This window comes from Geospiza fortis, unplaced genomic scaffold, assembly GCF_000277835.1.
Source record: "Geospiza fortis unplaced genomic scaffold, GeoFor_1.0 scaffold590, whole genome shotgun sequence".
NCBI classification, from domain to species: Eukaryota; Metazoa; Chordata; class Aves; order Passeriformes; family Thraupidae; genus Geospiza; species Geospiza fortis.
This window is the reverse complement of record NW_005054402.1, coordinates 2586573-2609918: the sequence shown is the minus strand read 5'-3', so window position 1 is coordinate 2609918 and position 23346 is coordinate 2586573. Positions and strand designations below refer to the sequence as shown.

The following is a 23346-nucleotide window of genomic DNA, read 5'->3' as shown; positions in this document are numbered from 1 at the left end:
CCAAGTCCTGGTCTTTTCCCCATTGATTTAATTCGATCCAGGATATATCCCCCCCTTTTTTTTTTTTTTTTCCCTTAGCTAGGTGGTTTCACTTCGTGAATGCTGGAGGCAAATTGGTCCTGTTCCATCCTCTCATCATACCAGGTACAGCTGTCAGCTGAAGGGCAGGTGGTTTAAGAAAAACAAGAAGTGCCTCTTGAAAATGTGGCACATTTTTAGGACCTCAGTTCCCCCAGAGCTCAGTGTCCTGGAAGAAACAACCCCAGCTAACTCCCATGCTCATCAGTCAGTTCTAGTCACTCAGCTAATGATGTCTTTGTACCATTTATTCTGTAACATTTTGAACAGGTCATTCCTGCCTCTGCAATTCAGAGATGGGTGGCTTTTCTCATTGTCATGGTGTGGTTTAAAGGGTGTTTCACAAAAATCCACCACCATTTTTTAGGAAGACACGCAGGCAAGAATCAGGATGATGGACTCTTCATGGAACACCAGATGTGTGTTCTTCCAGATGTGCCAGCCCCGAGTGCCAGCCCTCCAGGCCTCTGTAGATCCTGCTGGATCTCCCTCACACCTTGAGGAAGGTGCACAGGCATCTCTGCAAGTCTGGCCTTGTGCTGTTTTGGAAAAAGCTTTTGAAAGCTACACCCAACATTAAGAAGAGACTGAGGTAAGAGATTACGACAAATGCACAAAACACTTTCATTTTCTTTATTTTCAGTTGATACTGTATGAATACAAAGTTTCTAGAAAGCTACAAAAATTCTACCACTTTATCAAGAAGGCATCAAAATGTGTCACTTTGCAAAGACATGAAAACACCTGCAGTAACCGACACAAAAATAGCATTTTTAGAGTGATGAAATAATTGCACTTAACTGTCATGGATATTAAAGTTATCACACATATGTACCGCGAAAGCTAGAATACATTTTTTTTTTTTTACAAAGCACTTTATAAAAAAATTCTCTGCACACAAAACCTATAATTTTCATATTACTATCATACTAAAGATAAATTCACTTTAAAGCCAACACTTAAAACATTTTAAACAAAAAAAAAAAAGGTACCAGTACCTACACACAGACAATAACAAATACAAGAATACTGTACTGCCAAGAGGTTTGACTGAAACTCCTTTTGAAAGCTTCTGCAAATATGTTAAGAAAACATTGGAGAACATTCAGTTTTTTCCAAGAGCCTTCCCTCACTGTCTAACCTAGAGGTACTTTATCATCAAAAGGCAAGTTCTACATCAAAAGTTACCAGCAGCAGTACAATATTAAAGTAACCACTGACCATATATGAATATGCTTAAGTCACAAACCCATTTTATACACATTACACAAATAAACATAAAGTGAGAATTCCATTAAGTCATTTACAAATGTGAACAAATGCACATGGCAAAAAAACCCCAAAACAAAACAAAAACCCAACCTGTTTTACATAAAATGTACTGAAGAATTAAAGGCTATTCAGGTTTTCAATGTTATAAAATTCTTTTGTCTTTTTTTTTTTTTCAGGCACATATTGTATTTTTTGTCTGCAGTCATGAGCCTGAATCAGAGGCCCATAAAACAAAACAAAACAAAAACAAAAACACATATTCTGTAAGGAGGTAACAGGGATCCATCTCCTTTTAGTCAACTGAGTGCATTTAAGATTTAATTTACACACTAAAACTAAAACATGACCTCAGCAAGAATGACCTGAAAAGTTAAAAGATGAAGATGTCCAGAGTGTTTCTTGTACTTTGACTTATCCAGCCTCAATCTTTCTTGGGGGGAGGGGGGGCTAAACATCTGGTTATGAAAGATAAGAGGGGGAAAGGAGATCATCCTGAGCAAAGGACAAAGCCGGGCTCCGCTCCTCACACCCGCCTGTGCCCGGGCACATGTATCCTCATGGGAAAAGGAAAGGGGGGACAACACCAGGGCTCTCAGTGGGACTGACTGAGGCCTCCAGGAAACTCCAGGGCTGCTGCTTCAGGCAGCAGGCACGCCCTGGGACTCGCAGTGGAAAAATAAATAGCTATGGATTAGCACATCAAATGTCCTATCTGCCTTGGACTGGCCAGTTCCTTACATTCAACAGTAATGTACACCCTTCATTATTCCCAGGAGCCCATCCCGTGGGGGCTCCACGGGACAAGCCACTGCCAAGCTGAGCTGTAGCTGTGGTGGAGAGGGGAAGAGAGAAACAGGCATTGGATCTGCGATTCCTTCAAAATAGTGGTGCAGTACCTAAACAAAATCAGTTTGGAATTCAAGTAAGTAAAACTACATTTGTTAGTAGTAATTTTTAACAGCCCCTAATGGTACCATTATGCTTGTTTGAATGAGACAGAGGTGTAGCTTGTCACAAACATTGAGTACTACAGCCAAAATGTTTGGCAATGACTGAAAAAGTATGTTCTGCTTGTGGGCCAAAAGTGTCTTTGCCCTACCTCAGTCTCATTGAGTTCAACAGGATTATTTGTCTTATAGAGGTAAGTGAGATTTAGACCTTGAAGGAATAACAAAAATAACATTTTAGAGAAAGGGAATTTGAATTATCACAATATTTACCACACAGTGTCACAATATTTCTCTATATAAAAAGTTAATCTTAGTTTTCATCAAATACTTTAAAAATCAAGTTAACAATGTATTCACAACTATATAATCCCTCTGACAGCTTTTGGTTTTGCTGATATTTGCTCTTTCTAAAATGTTGCTCCTCTTCCCATTGATTTCAGTTGTGGTGGAGAGTATGGCCCCCGTTCACAGAAGGTATCAAAAACAGACACATTAAGAGGAGCTAATTTTTTTTTCTTTCCCCCAAGACATCAACTGGGAGGAAAACAAAACAACCCTGTGTTTTGAGTCATGCTGGCCAGAGTTTCCCCAGCAGCACCTTCATGCACAATGCTCACCCTCAACATTTCAGTGCTTAAACCCACACGATTGCATTCACCCTCGCTACGCTCAGCTCTCCGTGCTCCTCTTGTCCTATGCATCTGACCTTCAGCATGCACAACTTTGTAAACAAAATCTGCTGTCTAAGCAAAGAATCTCCACAGATACCAAAATATTGTTAGAGGAGATCAACGAAGCCATGCTTGTCCACTGAAATTCTGTAGGATATGGATCTCTCATTATGCAGATGCGTGACTGGATGAAGAGAATATAAATGGGAATATTTTCATTTTTATATCAGAGACGAATCAGTTGCTGGTTTGCAATGCTGTCAGAAATGGCAAACAGTAGATTTTTCTTCAGCAGGCTGATCATTAGCAAAATCCCTTTGCTATGAATGGTGCTCTTTTGTGAATGGAGGCCTGTAGATTCAACTTATTCCAATAAACCAAAGGCATTACGGTGATAACTAAATATTTTTGGTCTCTCTACAAATTGTCATTATTATGGCAGCACTTTTCTAAGCTGGAATTTCAAACCAAAGGCACTTTCATGCTAGAGTGCAGAAGAGTCACAATTAATTATTTGGTCATGAAATTTAAAAAGGCAGCATTCATTAATACAATTCACTTTTCATGGAGAACTAGGGATCTGTAACCTTTCCTTTTGGTATAGGCATCTCACTGCAATGGGACTGACTTGTACAGACAGCTGGTTCAGACCAAGCAGTCAAAGAGCATTTCTGCAGGGAAAAATACGGATATTTTAAAAATGGAACCAATTAAGAAAACAATGTATAAAATTTAATGTTAAGAGGCTAAAAGTTACTTCTAATATAATGCTAAGGCACTGCATATTGTAATGCTTTGGCAGCTCTCAATTAAAAGGTTCCTACAAAAAAGTAACAGTAACAAGATAAGTACTTCCAGCTTACAAAAGAGCTCACAGTTTACAGGCAGCCTGTTGGACTACACACCCCACACTCAACAGTTGAAGGATTAAGGCTTTTAAGAATTAACATATACAGGGTATGGATCATTTACAGAATTGTAAAGAAAAGACGATGGAAGTAGTTTCCCTAACGTTACATATGTGAACACCAATAAACATTGTGACTGTTTATACCCTATAGGTATGGCATATGTAGTGTGCCAGATCCTACTAAAAAAAACCAAAACAAACTGTACCTGGATTTGCAAATTGACTTACATACTTTATATGCCTTAAAGAGTTTGCTTGTTATTAAAAAAAAAAAAAAAATCACCAAACCCACAATTCAAACCCTAAATAAAAGACAACTTTAGAACAAAAACCAAAAAGTAGTTTTTGACTTGTAACACCAAGTGCTTAGAATAAAGGGCTACCGTTAGGCTGTTACAATGCAGTGCTTTTCCTGATGTGATTGTTAGTGTTAAAAATGAGCGTTAAAAGAGACCTTGCCATGGACACGTTTCTCTGTTCACTTCACAGAGTATCAACTGAAAGATCATCAGCCCTAATATCCACAAGCAGGTAACAGCTAGGCATCACAGCAACCATCCAAAGCATGCACCTCATGCAGCCAGGTCAGGCTGAGGGATTGAAGCAGTCTCCCCTCCCCTGGGTGATGTTTGCACCCTCCTTGAGCCCCAGACCTCCCCAGCGTTAGGGATGGTCCTGGTCTGACCCACTACCTCACCTAGGCTCCAGTCTAGTCCAGACATTCCAGCAGTGGGCAATTCTAACAGAAAGGACTATGCAGGAATATAATTTAAAGAAAAGGATTAGATTTGCTTGTTTGAAGACTACAGCACTGGGCCTGGGAGTGAATTTGATGCTTACACTGTGCATGGGAATTGTGCTGGTTACAGGAACAAATCCCAAGAGGTAGGGAGGAGGGGCCTGCTAAGCCTGACCTTTGAGTCAGGACTGCAGAAAACTCCCCGAAGAACCCTCTTTGCTGATAACTCATCACTGCTCCCTAAGGTGGCTTGTGCTTGGTCAGCAGCTCTCAGCCTTTCAGACAAATGTTCTGCCTGAGAAGCCTCTGCTGGCCCAGCCAGCTTCTCAAAGTTGCTCACCTGCCCAAACAACTTCTGCTTGGGCAACGAGGGGCAGCAGGAGGAGAGGAGCTGAGCAGCACGCCCTGTCCTGAGCGGGAGGGCTGAGGCTGCTGCTCTCACGTGTGCACACCCCAGAAAACCGCTCACAGCCGTGGTGCGAAGCCTTACAGTATAAAATTCCTCCAGCTGTGCTTCACTTCCTGGAGTCTTCCCTGAATTTGCCAGAAGGATGAACACTACCATTGGATGAACGCTTTCCAAGAGGACAGCAGACCCCATGTGGCAAGCCTGCGTGTTTGTTTCAGATAAGGTCTTTGCCAGACCTGGAGAGACAACTGGGAGAGGTGTAAGAGCGCCATGATTAAGAGGAAAAGGAGAAAAAAAAATAAGATTCTCCACTTTCCAATCTTCTTTGCCTGATGCTGGTTGTGATTCTCTAGCGTCTGACAGATATTAAAGCTGCTGATCCTTTCAGAGGTGTACACACTCTTCTTTCAAACACATCAGTGTTTTGCTCTCTGTTTTGAATGACTCGATGCTGTTGCAATGTCAGTTGTTTCCACTCATCTCTTGATTTCAGAGTTGCAAGTTTTTTGCTCAACTTATTAGAAAACATAGTTGTCCATATAAAATATAACCGCACACACAAGACTACATATAATGCAAGTCTAAATCTTCAGTATTTACCTACTTATTGCAAAATGAGCCATCTTTTTCATTAAATAATCAAATTTTCATATTAGTACAATACAACTTTATACTCTTTTAAAATACACTAGATATGTTAAGGGTAAGGGGTGATGTTTCCTTTCTCTGCAATACCTGTCTGAAAGTTTAATGGATTAGAAGATTAGTTTTAGCGTTGAGAAAAAAATACAAAATTTGCCTAATTTTAGGACCTGTCTGTTTCTATCAGGCATTTCTTAAGGCTATATTTTTCATTTGGTTTCAAACAGAAAAATGTTTCATTTTAAAAAATAATTTAGTGAATTACATTCGTCCATATCTTCCACCCTAATTAGTTACAAAGATAATTCTATAAAGATTATTAACTTTGTGTACTCATTTACAGTTATAGCTAAAGATTCGTTTCAATTTCACTTGCATTGTAAAACAAGTATTTCATGTTGGAAAAAAACCCAAAATAAATTCTTATAAATGCTGTCAGTTTTTCCCCATGGCAAATGCTCTGTCATACATTTTTCTATCAGAATTAAAAATAGGCCTCCACAGACAGAGGCATTAGGTTCTTAAATACAGTCTTCCCAAAGAACTGTGGTTTACAAATTTGAAGAACACTTAGTTTTAGAAATAATTTTTACAACTGTACCAGAATTTCACAGCTACAATTATATATGAACACATTAAAAATGACTTCACTAAAACAGGATTTAGAAAAATGTGGGTGAAAGTTGGGCCAGAGGCACTGCCACTTAGTGTTGAGGTTTACAGTCTGTGTTTTGATAAAGAAGTGAAATGAAGTGTATATATAAATAACTGCTCAGTCCTTTACGAGCCTGTAGATATGATGCTGTGCTCCATGTTCGCTGTTCGACACTTCGAATACACAAGCCATGCAGAGCAGGGTTTCTTGTGTATCCCTGTTTGTTACCACCTGTGTGGGGGAAAGGAAGAGGCAGACAGAACATCACACACCTGGAAGCAGCAGGGCTCTATTGTATTTGCAGGGTGCCCCGTGGCAGGGAGAAATGATGCATCTGACTCCATGTTCTCAAAAGGCTAATTCATTATTTTATGATACTATATTATACTAAAGATTACCATACTATACTATACCATACCATACCATACTATACTATACTATACTACACTAAAGAATACAGAAAGGATACTTTCTAAAGGCTAACACCCTAATTATGAAAACTCATGACTCTTTCCAGAGCCTCAACACAGCTTGGCCCTGATTGGCCAAAGAGTGAAAACAACTCACACCAGAATCCAACGAAACAATCACCTGTGGGTAAACAATCCCCAAACACATTCCATGTGAGGAAAAACAGGAGAAGCAAATTGGAAAAGAATTGTTTTCATTTTCTCTGAGGCTCCTCATCTTCCCAGGAGAAAAATCCTGGGCAAAGGGATTTTTTAAGAAAATGTGAATGCCACAGGTCTGAAACAAGGAGTGACCCGTGTCACCTCGGTCCTGCCCGAATCCCCTGGCGGCACGTGGCTCTGAGAGCTTGGCTGAGGTGACACCACAGGGCAACAGGGAAAGCAAGCTGGGTCACTGGATGAAACTGGCGCAAAGGCCACCACGTGGCCCATTCTCTGTGCTTTAGGTCACCTGTTGGGCGTTTGCTGCCTGTTTTCCCTGCCCAAGAACTCATTAATGCCACTGACACCTGCAGCACTGTAACGAGCCCGGTAAGGACACATCAGATGAACGCAGTGGTTCAAAGTTACTGCCTCAGGCTCTCTGCAAACCCCAGACTCGAATGGAAAAAACAGAAGTAAGCTGAAATTTGTGGAGAATAACAAAGATGTTTGCTCACACTCACAGCCAGCTGAGCCTTTTCATCTTGAGCGTCTTTAGCGCCCAGTTCCAGGAGAATTATTCTGAAGTCAGTGGGATGGTTGCTTTGGTAAGCAACAATGACTAAGGGATTTGGAAACTGGTTTCCAACACTACCAGCTGAGCAAGCCATACAAAGCATGAGAGTATCTTAGAGGTGGAAAAATAGAAAAGCCAGTCCATACCAATAAAATTGTGAAGTTTTCCAAGACGCTGTTCATCATGTATTTCTCTGGTAAATGCTTCAGCTTGTGTATGAAGTTGATCATGTATTCACACATGGGAGAGCGGTTTATCCTGTACACAAACCGGCCATTCTCAAACCTTGCATATTCAGTCTAAAAAACATGAAAACCATTTAGAATGTGATCATCCAGAGACAGGAAAAAAGTGACTGGTAAATCTGGTTTTTTTTTTGTGTAGACAGGAAAAAGAGAAGTGGCTCAGACATACTCACACACCTGCTTGCTGACTCCCTGCCTTACCTGTGCTATGCCTTGCTAAAAATGCAAGGGACCTTAATTATCAATAATTATAATATCACTACTTGTTCTCTAACCTGCAAATTAACAAACTGATTAGATGAGGATTATAAAGTCCCAAACTGAGTAGAAATTAATTAAGCCAAAAACTGTGATAAGATGATTTTATAGGAATTTTGAGGCACCTGTCTGCAAAGGGAACAGCAAAAATAAGCTAATATATTTGCACTTAAGTGTGCACATATGTCCTGGGTTTCCCTGCACAGGTTTTGTTTGTCATCTCTTTTGAAGCAACAAGGGGTTTTATTGTTGAATATTGTTTAGGTTTTATTGTTTAATAAACAGATTTTTTCCACTTTTCTACAAGGAGGTATTTTCTCCCGGACTGGTTTTGGGGAGAAGCCAAATGAATCTGCTTTCCTAGAGGAGCCCCTTTGGGGTTCTCTCCCAAATTTTCCCTGAACCAGGACAACATACAAACATAGATATATTATTGCATGACTTAACAGGCAATTTATGAACTACAGACAGATGTAGGACTACAGCTGGAAGCAGACTGACTTAGATTGCTGATGGAGGGTAGGGCTGTGACTCTTGGACTTCTGCTGTCCAGCTACCAATCGCTCAGATGGTGGTTTTGGAGGATTTTTGGCTTTTTCTAAGCTTGGAACAATAGAAATTATTAAAACCTTTTTTTGTTATGGTCAGAAAACATACTTAGTTTAAGAAGGACATAAACAGTGACCAGGACATCTGTAAAAGCTCAATCTTCAGCTCTAGGCTAAAATCCCCCCCAAAAACTGTTTTGTACGTGACAGATGTGGGTCTGGGCCTTAGCCCCCTGCTGCAATATCACTGTGCAGCAAACCAAGCAGAGACCTGACCACACCCCACAGGTCTGTGCATGGGAAAGGGAAGAAATGACTAAAGGCACATATCCCATCACAACACCCACCTCTACTTTTTCTACTACTTGCTTTCCAAAGGAGCAGACTTTGGTGGAACAGGTGATTGTCATGTTTTCCGAGCTCTCGTACTGACTGGTGACTCCGTAAAACGCTCCTGTATCATCTTGGATGTTGCAGTTTAAGTCAGCCTGTGGGGAAAAAGGTGAAAATCTGATTTTTTATTTGACAGTGTGAATAGCATGAGCTGTCACTAGCTCACCATTCTTCTCAGAAATAACGGGGGGAGCTTAATGGTGATGACAGCGACAGTGAAAAAAGTCTGGCAGGGAAGTAGCTGCCTAACTGTTGCAGTAAAAACCTTAGGAAATCAGCAATTTATTCAAATTTTAGACAATAAAAGATGTCCCAGTATTTCTGTGGGCTACAGGTGACATTCTTGCCTGTCAGATGGCTGATGAAATCCCTGGAGCAAAGGAATGATTACCTGTGAGGAGCCTGGCTCCAGAGCCAGCCCCTCTGAAGTGAACCTGCCTTCAGATTCAAATTCAGCCCAGCCACCCCACTCCAGAGAGGCCACAGCTCACTTTCTCCTGCTCTTGTCTTAAAGCAGTGAATCCTCATGGCAGAGGAGACAGCTGGGCAACACAGGATGGGTCTCTGATAAGGTTCTGCCAGGCCATATGGCACTGGTCCAGCAGAACCCTGGACTCCAGGGAGAGTCTGACACAAGCCCCAGGTTTCCCGTGTGCCGTGCCCAGCAAACACTGCTGCAAGGATCTGCTGCCTCCCAGCATTTCCCTGCAGCCTCAGAAAGCATCCAGCTGCCTTTGATAGGCAGCATCAGAGACCAAGACTCGCAGGATCAAGTGAGGAGCAGCTCTACCTTCAATTATTCATCACCCAAGCCCTGTGCACAGCAGGATTAATTTGGTACAAAGCAGCCACACGGGTCACCTGCTGAATCCAGCCTCCCTGGGCCCACTGCAGTGCTGGAGCTGTTCTGCCACTCTGCTCTTTGACATCACAGACCCATTTCTGCTCATTTCAAAGCCCTCCCCTTACAAGCACACTGATATGGATACAGGCAGACCCTAGGGATGTGCACAGCTGGATTTGTTGATTCAGGCATTAGCTCTACTGACATCTTTGATGCCCAGGGAGAGAGTGGGCAGGGTTTTCCTTTTATGTGGAAACAGCTGATCAGCTACTGCAGCATGACAGCAAAGAATCTCCTGAACTGGAAAGTTAGGCCCAGGTGAGCATTTTAGCAGGGAAATGCACTTCTGCAGCTGCTTCACTTGCAAGTCTAGCTCTGCTTGGTTCTATTCCTAATATAGAAATGGAATACATAATACTTGACAGGTACCTTCATGTTTACCCTCAGACTTTTTAAAAACCTTATTTACAGGTATGCCTACCTATGCCCCATCCCTGGAAGTGTTCAAGGCCAGAGTGAATGGGGCTTTGAGTAACCAGGTCTAGTGGAAGGTGTTGGACTTAGGTGATCTCTAAGGTTCCTCATGACCAAACCATTCTACGACTCTAGTGTGGAGCACTCACCACAGTTCAGGTAATTTGTAACTGCTGCTTCATTTTCAACTTGGCAACAGCTCATTAATCCTCCTTAGCATCTGCAATCCTTATTTGTGGTGTGGCAATATTCTGATAACAGCACACACTGAGCTAGTCTGTGGTACACAGAAGACACGGGTCTAGGATTACTTGGGGCTGGCTTTGTGAATTAACCAGTGGAGCAGCCTCCTGAGGTTTGCACACAGGGACACAAACAGCCCCACAGTCAGGTATTCTGCATAAGGGGAAGAAATCCTATCGCTGTTCCCCCTTGTTCCTCGCACCTGCCTCGTGCCAGGCCAGCAGTTAATGTTTAATGTGCACCTAAAGCAGGGCTGCCACAGGGAGCCGTGAGGAACTGGTCACATTTATCAGAGCAAATAAGCAATTTGCCATCACAGCTGGCCTGCAATCAAAGCACGGCAAACATCTCAACATGGAGAAGTGCAGCAGTCACCGGCCACGCCACCGCTGCTCCGCCGGAATTCCTGAAGGAGAGGGATTGCTCCTAAAACAACTGCACTGCAATTATTATTATTATTATTATTATTATTATTATTATTATTATATTACAGTTTTAATAGCAAAGCATTTTCTTTCTTTTCAGATATGAGCAAAATATTTGAGAAGTCATAACTAAACCAACCCTCACAGTTGTCAAAAATCCACTGCACAGACCTTGCATTTCGAGCTGCAGTAGCAAATGTTTAGAGTTAAAAAAGGATAACATTTTATCTGCTGCCTTCTGATTTTGAAGCCTGCTGGAAAAAAACCCGAATTGTTCTATTTACATGCTGACATTTAACCTGGAGAAGTAACACACGTGGCCATCTGTCACCCTGTTGTTCACTCCCACAGCTCTTGCAGCCCTTGCTGAAATCACTGGGGCCTGATGTTGCAGGGAGGAAACACTTGAAGCTATCACTCAGTTGTCATGATTTACTCTTATGCAATCACAACATGGTTGCAAAAGTGATGATGGTCATATAGATTGAGAATTACCTTTGTTTACTTGTTTGCTCTTGGATTTTTTTTTTGAGTCTAGCACACAGTAAAGGTGTTTTCAAGGAAGGAAAGAATTCTCTTTGTAAACAGTTTTCATATTCATCTAATTGCTGAGATTGCTGAGAGCTGAAGACTCTTCAAAACAGTCTAACACCAGCATTAAAAAATCATATGAGTTGGCAAGCAAATGCTTTTAAATGAAGGCTTCACCAAAGCCTCTTTAGTACAACTTTGTCTTAAGGACTTAAGAATATTGTTATGGCTTAAAAAGCAAGGGATTTGTCTAAACATATACATCTGAAAGCTAAATTGTATTTTTCAAACTGATGAAATTAAAATAAATTTTTTGCTTTTTTTTCCCCTTCTCCAAAAGGTTGTGAGTACCCATGTGGCTGTGAGAGTTGCAGATGTGGGAATAAGGTGATGTGTTATACATGAATGCCCTGGTATTCAGCTTTAGCTCCTAACTACAGCATTGATTCCAGGCCTCGTGTCTACATCTTAGAAGGGATGTTGGAAAATTGGAAAGTGTTCAGCAAAGAGCTACAAGAATGATTTCAGGTCTGGAAAACATCCTTTGTAGTGAATGACTAATGAAACTCCATCTACTTACTTTTTCCAAGGGAAGTTTTTCCACAACCTTGTCATAGCCTACAAGTTGCTACATGGGGAAGAGCCTTCTCCTAGATTAAATCTGGCAGAAAAGGGCATTAAAAGGCAGAAAGCTAAAGCAAAAGCAAAATGAGAAACAAGGCAGGGGCTGATAACCCTGATGGCCATGGAATGCTAGAATAATTCTCAGATGAGGAGAAATCGCCTTGGGGTCTTTTTTCACCAGCTGAGTATCTGACAGGGATGCTCTGGTTCGAGCAGGCTTGGTACTGTCCAAAGGCAAACATTACTTAGTGAGGTTCACTGACTCAGCTACCTATGGCAGGTAGGGCTACAGAAATATAACAACAAAATTGAAATACAGAAGTTTATCTTATTAGTCTTCTCCTTATAATTTCCTGTTTCAATGATCCTTGTGAAAAAGGTGGCAACAGCCAAGCCTCTGGGGTGCTGTGACTTCAAATATATTGGTGTGAGTTCAAATATTATGGCATGTCAAACATTATGGGATGATCACATGTAATGAACAGGAGTCCATTTACTCATTGAGTTTTTAAAGATCAATACAATTTAAGGGGGGAAAAAACCCAAAACCACAAATGGAATTTTTAATTTTTTTTTTCACTTTCAAGAGTAAAATTCTAATTTAGATTTATTTCTGGGCACTGAGTTTTATATGAATGCACTTGGAGGTGGAAGATGCACTCAGATTTCTGGCACCTTATCTCCAGTGCAAGAGCATGATTAATTCATTAATAAAGCACAGCTTGTCAATGGGCAGCACTGGAAATATTGCATATTAAGAGCACCAAGTGCTCAACACACTGAATGGAGAAGTCTCTGCCAGTATGCTGGAGCTTGTGCCTGAAGAGAGATGGCTGCAACCAAAATAAAGAGTAAAAATAAATTTAAGATAAATTAGAAAACCCATTCCTTTCCCCAGAGCCAGTAGGCTCTGTGCTACAGGCAGAGGCAGAGGGCAGAGTGCTTGTGGAATAATAACAGCTTTGGCTAACAAAAAAGCAACTCCAGCAAAAATTGCTGAGAAGAGCCTAAATCCATCCTGCTGAGTAGAAGGAAAACAGCACCTACTGGAAGCAGTGGGACCTGGGGAGGGCCAGGGCAGTTTGCAGCGGCACTCAGCAGCTCACATGAGGCACATGTCACTAATTAACAGCAGGTACAGGTCACTAATTAACAGCAGGTACAGGTCACTAATTAACAGCACCTAGGGCCGAGCAGCTGCTCCGTGGGCAGGTGGGTTACTCAGCACCCTGCCTCCCCTCCTCCTCTCCAGAGCTCCACCAAAGAGCAGGGATTCCAAACTGTGAAGCAGTTTTTTCCAGAGGGAGCACGTGGGCCGTGGGCACGCTGCTGTGCAGCTCAGGAACTGTGTGCAGGGCTGCCCCAGGGTTGGGTTTGGGATGGACAGCCCGAGCTGCTCCGGCACCCTGCCCCTTCCACCGGCCACCCTGCTCTGCGTCCTCCTCTCTGTGCCACGGGAGTGCCCTGGGGAAACAGTGCTGGGCTGCCTTCTTCCATATCGCATCTGTTTTGCATACATTTGCATGCTGGCCTTGGAGCCATTCTTGTTACAGGCCCCAGTTGTGAGTGCAGATCATTTGGCAGTCACACTCTGTGTGTGTGTGTGTGTGGAGGGAAGTCCCAGATTCTGGATTATGCAATATAAATTACAAGAAAGAAAGGAAGAGGAAGAGGGAGAAAGAAAGGATGAGAGTGAGAAAGAGAGAAAAGAAAGAGAAAAAGAGAGAGAAAGAAAGAAAGAACGAGAAAGAAAGAAAGAACAAGAAAGAAAGAACGAGAAAGAAAGAAAGAACAAGAAAGAAAGAAAGAGAGAAAGTGAGAAAGTGAGAGAGAAAGAAAGAAAGAAAGAAACAAAGAAAGAAAGAAACCAAGAAAGAAAGAAAGAAAGAAAGAAAGGCAGTAGCCACAATTGTGTGTGTGTGAATGAAGGGCACAAAGAATCTCTGCACCTTTTAAGACGGCTGGAGGCACATGGGGATAAATTCAGGAGGGGGTGGGAGGAGACCACAGGCACAAGCCATTTCTGAACACTGATTACATGGGTAAATTGTTTGGTCCAGTGTATCACAAAGAGAAGGAGCATTATTTTTCATGCCACAGCTGTTTTGAATAAGAATAGGAATAAACTTAACTATCCTCCTCATGTTACTTACCACTAATTATGGCATATATTTACATCTATAAAACAGTGAAATTTTGGGAGACATAATTTAATGCCCCTTTATTGTGTAGATTCCTTTATTTCCATCCCACATTTGAATTTCAAAAATGTTTAGGACTTCAAAGCATCTTTAAAAGCTTGCCCTGATTATAATATGCATTACTTTCTAAAACTCCTAGTTTGCATTGCAGATTCCTGCAAATAGAGGCATTCATTTTAAACATCAATTAATATCATCCACGCATCTTCAGATGAGTTTGGGTCTTGGTTTCAGAGTTGCAGTGAGCTCTGGCTAAGCTTTCCTCAGTTAGAAGAATAGTTCAAGCTACTGCAAACGCAAAATTAAGTCAGTGGATCAGATCCATAGAAAGCCTGACAGGCCAACATTAATTTGTATCAGTTGGTTTTTTCTTAGGTCACCAATGAGAGAACAACCATTCTCCTTTCAGACATATTTGGTTCCCAAACCTGTCCCTCACATTTGGCAGTGTGAGAGACACAAAATCCCAGCATTTTATTACAAGGTGTGCTTACACCAGCATCAAGGATCCCAATGGAGCCAGGACCCACTGCACAGTGCTCTAGGTTACACGGAAAAGTCGTGCCAAATTTGCCTCAAAATCTGCACTTGGGGTTGAGCCAAAATATGAGAGAGAAATAACAAAGTTACAGCAGCAGAATTCAGTCTAGGAGGCCTAAGTGTATTGCTTAGAATCAGAGAATTTAGGAATAGTAGTGAGCAATCAGTGGGGCTAGCATTAGATATGAACGTGGATAGAACCAATAAAAGAAACCAGCACAGGCAGCCTGTGCTGCCTTAGCTTTTAGACTGGCTAACTGGAACTTCAAAGAGCAGAAACCTTTGGGGCTATTCCCAAGTCACAAAAGCAGTTTAAATACAAACTGACCACCAGGAACATTGATCATACTCAGATTAAGGTTAGATGGCACAAATCATTCCTGGTTGTTTTGCAGAGATTGGGCTTAGTCCCATAAGGTGAGAGAAGCAGGATTGTGCAATTAACCTGCACCCAGGGAAAGGCTTCCTCCACAGATACTCTTCAGCCTTCTCTGAATTCTGCATCAGTGTTCTAGGACAGCTTTTACATTTGTTTAGCCACCTTTATTTTTGTTTTAATTCTATAACCCGGTAATCTCCAGTCTCATACCCCTGTCACACAAACTTCCTGTGCCACACCATCAGGACATTGTTCCTTATTTACAGAACACCAAGTGAAACTCCCTCTATTAGTGTAAAAGTCTGTCTCTGGGGCCATTTCCCTGAACTCTGGGGTTCCCAGTGGCTCTCTGGGATAAAGCAGAGGAACAGAGTCACTGCATTCCAGGTGCAAGGCAAGGACCAGGGCATTGCATTGCAGGGCGTGGGGTTGCTTGTTTGAGGTGGTGTAGGAGGAGGAGTCTCTTCCTTTTGTACCTCCTGCATTTCTAGGTAGGAAGAGGCCCAAAAGTGTGACATCCAGATGTGTCACCAGGACCAGGGCCAGAAGCTCATCCATTCCCAGCATCAGGCTGCGTTTCCCATGAGATACAATCTGCACAAACCAATAAAGCTCTGCGAAGCAAAGCAAACTTTGCTTTGTACTCCATCCCAGTGCTGCCTGGGTAGGTCAACTCCACAACTGGCAGAAGTCCTCTTGCAAGATCTCAGACCTTTCCCTCCCACCTTTTTTGTAGTCAAACCTTATTACTGAAATCAGGACAACAGGGAAAACTGTGCTGGTGAGCAGCCTGAAGCAGAACTAAAGGGGAAAGAGCCAGAGGAGTATTCTTTCCAGCTACCAGAGCTCGGCTGCTTTCTGCCTTAGTCATCCTCAGCACAAGTACTCATCTGTGGTCTTCCTGTTTCCCATATTCCCATTCCACAATGTGTTTAAACAAAACACCCTTTGTGCTGCCTCCAGTGGCATGCTAACTTCCCTTAAATCCATTTGCAGGGTCACCATTCCTTCTGGCACCAAATCCTCACCTTCACTTTCAAGCTTCTCACGTCATGACACTCTCCAGCTTCCCTTCTCTGGTTTGCTTTGACTTCTTTCACTCAGACCCTGCCTTTTCTTCACTGACCCTCCTCAGAGTGCTTTCACACCTGTAATTATGTGCCCAACCAAAATTCACTTTCCTCTTTTGCCCACCCAAAGAAGGACTGCCACGATCACCTGGGATGCAGCAGCTTACAGTGCTGAGCAAATGATTGATGGCTACATGGGAATGAAGGAGGAAGACAGCACAAAGGATGGGAAATGGGAAATAAATGGTGAGACAGAGTATTGGGACTAAGCAATAACCACACATCATGAACAGAAGCAGGGAGGAGGTGAACTTACAGAGCAGGAGGAGGTGGCAGATGATGAGAGAGTAGATACTTATTCAGAACCAGATACTTAATTCAGCCACAATTAATCTCTCTCCATATGAATATATTTGAGATTACTTATAGGGTCAAAAACCACTGTCAGCAACCTGTGCCAGCTTTTTCCTAGTGATATTTTGACTGTTTAAAAGAGCTTTTTAACACTCCCTATAAAAAAGGGAACAGCATCCTTTTTTTCCTGAAGAAATGCCCTACTGGGGTGAAAGTAATAAAGGACAGTGAGCTGACAGTTTAGGATCTAATTCTCATGACTAGCTATCTTCTGTTTTTCCTGGACATATTCCTACATATGTTTAGGACTGGGGGCCACTGGTGTGAAGTTTTTCCTAGAAGAGCATTCCTTGTGACTCTTGCAACACTCAAACACTACCCCAGGCACCTTCTCTCTGCCTCACTCACTTGATGAGAGAGAAAATCCACTGGTTTATTTTAAGATCATGGCTCAGGAAAGTGTTCTCACCACATTTTTAATGTATAACTCAGAAGGATGTTAGCACTGTATATTTTTTAATCTCTGAGTTAATACAGCACAAAATTGTGTTAAAAGGCCATTATGTTGGAAGGATTTTTAATGTATAACTCAGAAGGATGTATATTTTTTAATCTCTGGGTTAATACAGCACAAAATTGTATTAAAAGGCCATTATGTTGGAAGACACAGTGAGGTTGGGAAATGTTGGATTGAAGTTGCCTGCACATCCTGACTGCTGAACTGTGTCATGTCACAGGCTTTAGCTACACAACTGCTCACCCACTCTCTGAACATCTACACAACCTTTCCTTGCCTCTGCTGTTGCCTGTGCTGTTTCCTGAGCTCCTCAGGACCTGTGCTGAACACAGAATTACACATTTCCCAGAGGTGTTTGCCATGGCATCACCTCGAGGCCTCACAGCAGCCATGAGTCTGATTTGTCAGTGGGCACTTGGGGCGAAGGGGGGGTGTCACCCCCACAGATGTGCTACAGATGTGGGACTGGGACAGGAGTGTTCAAGGTGAGCACTGCTGGGAGGAGACAGAGCAGAGAAGGCTGGCACTCGGATTTTCAAAGTCAGGAGAACACCACAGACCTCAATGACCCAAAGAAGGTCCCTCCTGGCTTTAGGTACACCCTCTGAGCATTCAGCATGCCTGAAAATCAATTTCCACGTGGAGAAAAAGCAGAACATACAACACCTCAATTACCATATCATAAATCTCTGCTGCATCCACATCTAGTATAAAGTCTGAGGTTTCTCATCCTCAGTGGGAAATGAGAACAGGCATGCGAAGTGACATTCATTTTTGCCAGTGTGCTCTGCAAATATTTATTACACAGAGTGGATTGGTGAGATGATGGCCTCAGCTCGAGCCAAATTGCTCAAGGAAATGTATTTAGTGGTCACAGCCCCTTAACTCCAAGCTCTGCTCCACTACAGCCAATTTCTCCTGCTGTTATGTTTGTCCTGTTCTCACCTCCCAGAAACCTTCTTTGCAGTACTTCATCCCCGTGTTTCCTTATCCCAAATGCTCCCTCTTCCCACTGACTCCCTCTTTTTGACCCCACATTCTCACCTGCCTGTTCCAGGCCACTGGCACCCACTGTGTTTCAGCTCCCACTGCTCTGCTGTCTGCTCTTTCTGGCCTCTTTGCTCAGCCAGCCCTCAAACACTTGCTCTACACATCACAGGCCCAGTTTTAAGCCCCATGAATTTCTCAATGGGTTTCTTCTGCAGTCCAACACAGCTTCTGCTCAGTGGCTTAGTCCTTCTACATCCAGATTTGAGAAAAAAAGAGTTTCCTTCATTCCAGTTTCCACTCCTAAATCTGGTGACACAGAAGCTCTTGGAAAGATATGAAGTCTGTGGGATTTATAAGGTGTAGAGTATTTCAAATCCCATAGATAAACTCAAGGAAATCTGATCATAAGCAGTGGTTCCAGATCAACCTCTTCTGGTTTCAGCCTCAACCTGTCCCCCCTGTAATTTAACCCTGAATATGCCCCTTTTAGTGAAGTTTTAAAAGAAAAAATTTAAATGCTAACTGCTGCTACGAAAAGAGTATACAACAAAAAAGTACCCCAACAAATTAGTGAGTATAAAAAGCTTCAGTATAAGCATGAGGCTCAGCCTGCAGATTTGCTGATCCTTTTGGATGAACCTTTTAGTAGTTTAGTGGTGGATTTGACTGATGGTTGAACTCAAAGATCTTAGAGACCTTTTCCAACCTAAATGATTTTATTATTTTATGATTATGTCGCTAACACGATATTTTGCAAATACATAGAGAAAAACCTGGCTTGTCAATGGAATTCATCATGACTAGATCAACATGCAGCATCCCAGCCCTCCATTCCAATTAATTTTTCACCCTTGCTCTGAACATGATAAGTTATGGAGCAGAATCCTATGGCTATCCAAAAAGGTAAGGAGAAAGCAGATGTGCTTCAAGAAAACAGCCCTGTGAGCCTCCCAGGCTCAGAGCTGTCTCAGCTCCCTCCTGCCTGGTCCTCCCTGCACAAGCACGGGCTGATGGCAGGGCTGATCCTCACACCCCCTGCACCTGGCAGCAGCTGCACCTCGGAAACACCCAAAAGCAGGCTCCATTCCCTGCCTTCCCCTGGACCACTAGATGGCAGTTCCCATCTCCAGACGGGGCTCTGGGTACCTGCTGGCCGCTGCCCAGCAGTGCAGAGCCAGGCAGAGCTGGGGCACATCTGCCCTGGCTGCTGGGAGCTGCCAGCTGTGTGCCAGCTGCAGGGCAAACAGCTCTGCAGGGTAACAGAGGCAACTTCCACAGGGGGAAACACCTCCCCCAGCCTGCTGGGCAGCAGAGTCCTCCCCTCCACGCCTGATGTGAAAAATGTGTATTTTATTATTGGCTTTTGGCAAATATTAAAATGAATATTATATGTGTTGTGTTAGAAAGTGATGCTGTATTAATTCTCTTAAATAGTGTGGTAAATATAGTTTTAGGTTATAAAAAATGTTAAAATAGAAACTATGCAATGTAAGATACTTTTTTTTAAGAAAGGCCTCGCAGCGAGATCGCAGCCACAGGACACCTGAATCTTTCAGAGAAAGAGAATTTATTGCTCCATTATCAGAACAAACAAACTTCTTCCTGCCTCGAAGGCGCTGTCAGGATTCAGAGGAAGAAGCTGACACTGACCAGACAGAACTCTGTGTTTGAATGGAATTTATGCATCATGTATGAGGTGTATGGATATGCAACAGGCTGTTGCTTTTAAGGGTTAATCCTCTATTAACGTGGGTCCTTTTTCGGGCTTATTTTGCCCAGAAAAGGTACCCAGCCATCCGTAACTCTTTCTATTTATTGTCTCATGTTGTCCTAATCCAAATTGTCCAAATTATTATTACTCTGATTGTGTTACTATTGTTATAACCATTTTATTACTATTAAACTTTTAAAAATTTAAAAACAAGGGATTGGCGTTTTTCACACCTCACTCACCCAGAATTTGACGAGGAAGAAAGCGTTCTGAGGCCCCTTCCCAAAGAGCTCCTTCAGGCCGCCCTTCTTCTCGGGGAATTTGTCGTAGATCTGACGGATGTCCACCGACTCCAGCAAGGGGTCGCTGTAAGAATGGTTGGCGTGTCCAATGTGCACGAAGAGGTGTTTGTTGTACTGCAAGGGAGAAACAGGGAAATCAGCGAGAGGAACGGAGCGGGGCTGTGCTCTGATGGACGGAGGGACTCGCTCCTGGCACTGGGATTTTCTGCAGTATGGTTCCCAGGAACAACTTCACTGATTGTGGCACACACCCTTGTGAACAAGGGTCAACATCAAATAAAAAACCTTGTGTCCCCACTGCAAGCCCCAAAGCACAGGTCTCTGCAAGGGGGTAATTTACACTGCAAGGCCCAGTGGCAGCAAGGTGATAAAGAGCCCCTCACTGAGCATACAAAGATGAATGTGCTCAGGAGGAAAGCCTGTTTTTGCTCCTTTAAACAGTGAGTTTTAATGGCCTGTGTCCTCAGAGCCTCGTGCCACAGAGCCCACTCCTGCACGCTGCAAACCTCTATCTGCAGCACATCTCAACTAGAAGAGATGGAGGGCATTTCCTTTTGGCTGCAGGATGACAAGAAGGCCAGTTACTCTGTACTGTTGTTCCTACAGACATTGTCCTCCTGTATTTCAACCCATGTAATATTAAAGAGCCCAACCTTTCCCCCTTCCCTCGGGAGCCAGCTCTGTAGATGACCATCCCTGCCAAAACACATTCAGCCTCAATTTCCTATTTCTTAACTTCATCCCATCACACCTCATTATAATCACAGCAATCACCTTGGCAGTGCCTCTCCTGCCTGGGGGACATCCTTGGCCCAGTGAAGTCTACCCCAAACGAGTCCAACATGATCTTTTAGGGGCTGCCATTCCCCCAAGAGAACCTTTCAGCACCCAAAACAAAACTGGAAGGATGAACACCAGGAAAGAAACCGGAAAGACCCTCCAGCAGTCAATCAGCACCTCCCAGGGTCACAAGAGCAGAGTGAAGGAGCTCCAGAGTGGCAGGATTAAACACTGGGGGTTTTCCCCACGCAGATCACAAAACATTTTGCTAACTCAGTTAAGGGAAAGCTGATACGCAGTCAATGAACACTACAGAACCCTGTCACATTGAACAGATGCTGTACATAAGGGGCAATTCCCAAAAGCTAGGCACAAATAAAATATTTAAAACCCCAAAGCAAACCTCATTTAAGCTATTTTGTTTACAATGTACCTGCTGAATGAACAAATTGAAGTGACAAATCTAAATGAATTGGGCAACCACTCAGAGCCTTCCTTCGGTGTGAGCAAAGTCTTCCCTAGCAGATGTCCAAAACTCTGGGGAAAAGGAAATGGACTGGCTGGATTTCTGCACTTAGGAAATGAAATTGGAATCTATTAAAAAATCATCTAGCACAGTGAAATCTGAATTTAGAACCAGAGAACACTCATCTGGGTGTGGGGCCAAAAACGAGATACAGCCTGTGGTTTTTTTGCAGGGTTGTATTTCTTTCTAAATTTTGTAGAAGGAAAAAGGAAAACATAATATCTCATTAAGGCATTTCCACAAGCAAAAAAAATTGGGGATTGTTTCCTCTCAGTCTTCTCTGCTGGAGTTGTTCCAGGTTGTATAAATAACCACATTTTTATGGAAACAGAATCGAGGGCTCAGATTCTCCTGTAAATTATCCTCCTCCCCAAAAGGGTGTCCAAAGATGGCTGGGGAGGGAAGAGGGAAGGGGGAAGGGAGAGCTGCATTTTACAGTTTGGCCACTGCAAACTCCCAAGACAATTCACACACTGTGCCTTATTCTGCAAGCCAGGCAAATATACAAATTGCTCAGGATACAAACTTCAGCAAAAGCAAACACATTTATAGGGGCATGGAGCATGAAGTCTTAATACTCTTTAAATATAAAAGCAGAGTTGGAGGCAGCTGCAAAGCTGCCACAGTTGTCTGCAGAGCTCGCCAAAGCACCAGATGCTGCTGCAGCAAAATTTCTGAGCGGGTACAGTAGGACAGATGGCATGACATCACCTGACAACATTCTTAGGACAGAAATGTTTATTTTGATATTGCAATGTGTGATTATTTTCTCCTTATGTTGCTGCAATTCCTATGCTAAGTACAATCATTACTAAGCTAATTAGACATGGCATATTTCTGCAGACTAACAAATGATAATGCAGTACTGGAGCAGGGTGAATGGATACTGAAATGATCCCCATCGCTTTTAGACAAACACGCTCCACGACAGCAACTGATGCATGGATAAAGGCAAAGGAGCAAAGTTTTCTGCCTATATCTTTGAGCCCATTAGTGTCTGAAAAGCTTAAAAACATCCTTGTTATATTGAGAATTCACTGTTGATTTAGACTGAGTATTCCAGAGTCATTGAAGTACATTAGTTGCTGAGGAATTTAGTCACACTGAAGCATTTAAAGGATTTGCATCTGGCATAGGGGCAATAATGTGCTTTAGGTGCCATAAACCAGCACAAGTCAAATCCTGTATTTTCTAAGTACACAAGAATAGGAAGAACATTTCCAGCTCTGTCTCCTGTGTCTGCATTACACGACATGCCCTGGAGATGGCCGCCTCTTAAAGCTGAGCTCCTTCCCTTAGAAAAATTCTAACTATCCAAAGAATGCAGTAAAGCCATGAAATATGACTGTTGTCAAATAATACCACGAGAAAAATTATAATCCACTTAGGAATTTAAAAGAACCAAGACAAATTGCCAATGGCAGGGGATGCAAGCATTTAAGCTGGTGCAGAACAAAGGCAAACCACCTACATCTCCTTTATCAGCCAGCACGTGTATTTGCAAAAGCTCCTCACCAGTTTTGCCCTTATATTCTGGCACAACCATACAGATCAGCACGTGGTGGGGGGGGTGTGAGTGGCTCCCCATGCACAGGGTGATGTAGATGCTAAGCAAGGAGGAAGGCAGGTGGCAGCTGTTTCTGTGGGAATGACCTTGCTCATGGGCACAGCACCCCGAGTGCAAGGAGGGTGCTGCACTCTCCTGCTGTGATTTAACCCTCCCAAATCCCACTGGCACACCTGCCCTGGCAGTGACTGTGCCTCTGGGGGGAGCCAGGCGGGGTGGGCTGGCTGGAAGCCAGGCACTGGTGTATCAGCAGCCTGTGTGCAGCTCTAACCCAAACCCTGCCCAGCCTCAGCTCTGCTGCCGTATCTCA

General features: G+C 43.0%; 1 protein-coding gene across 1 annotated transcript in view; it reads right to left on the bottom strand.

Annotated features, from left to right (window-relative positions):
• Positions 1 to 688: 688 nt before the first annotated feature.
• TEAD1 (TEA domain transcription factor 1) overlaps positions 689 to 23346 on the bottom strand; it is a 155560-nt gene continuing 132902 nt past the window's right edge. Inside the window, exons 9-12 of the mRNA XM_014309112.2 lie at positions 20104 to 20277; positions 8913 to 9053; positions 7661 to 7813; positions 689 to 6557 (exon numbers count right to left, since the gene is read on the bottom strand). Of these exons, the coding sequence (XP_014164587.1) occupies positions 6444 to 6557; positions 7661 to 7813; positions 8913 to 9053; positions 20104 to 20277 (582 nt within the window). The 3' untranslated portion in view covers positions 689 to 6443. The remainder of the gene's footprint in view (positions 6558 to 7660; positions 7814 to 8912; positions 9054 to 20103; positions 20278 to 23346) is intronic.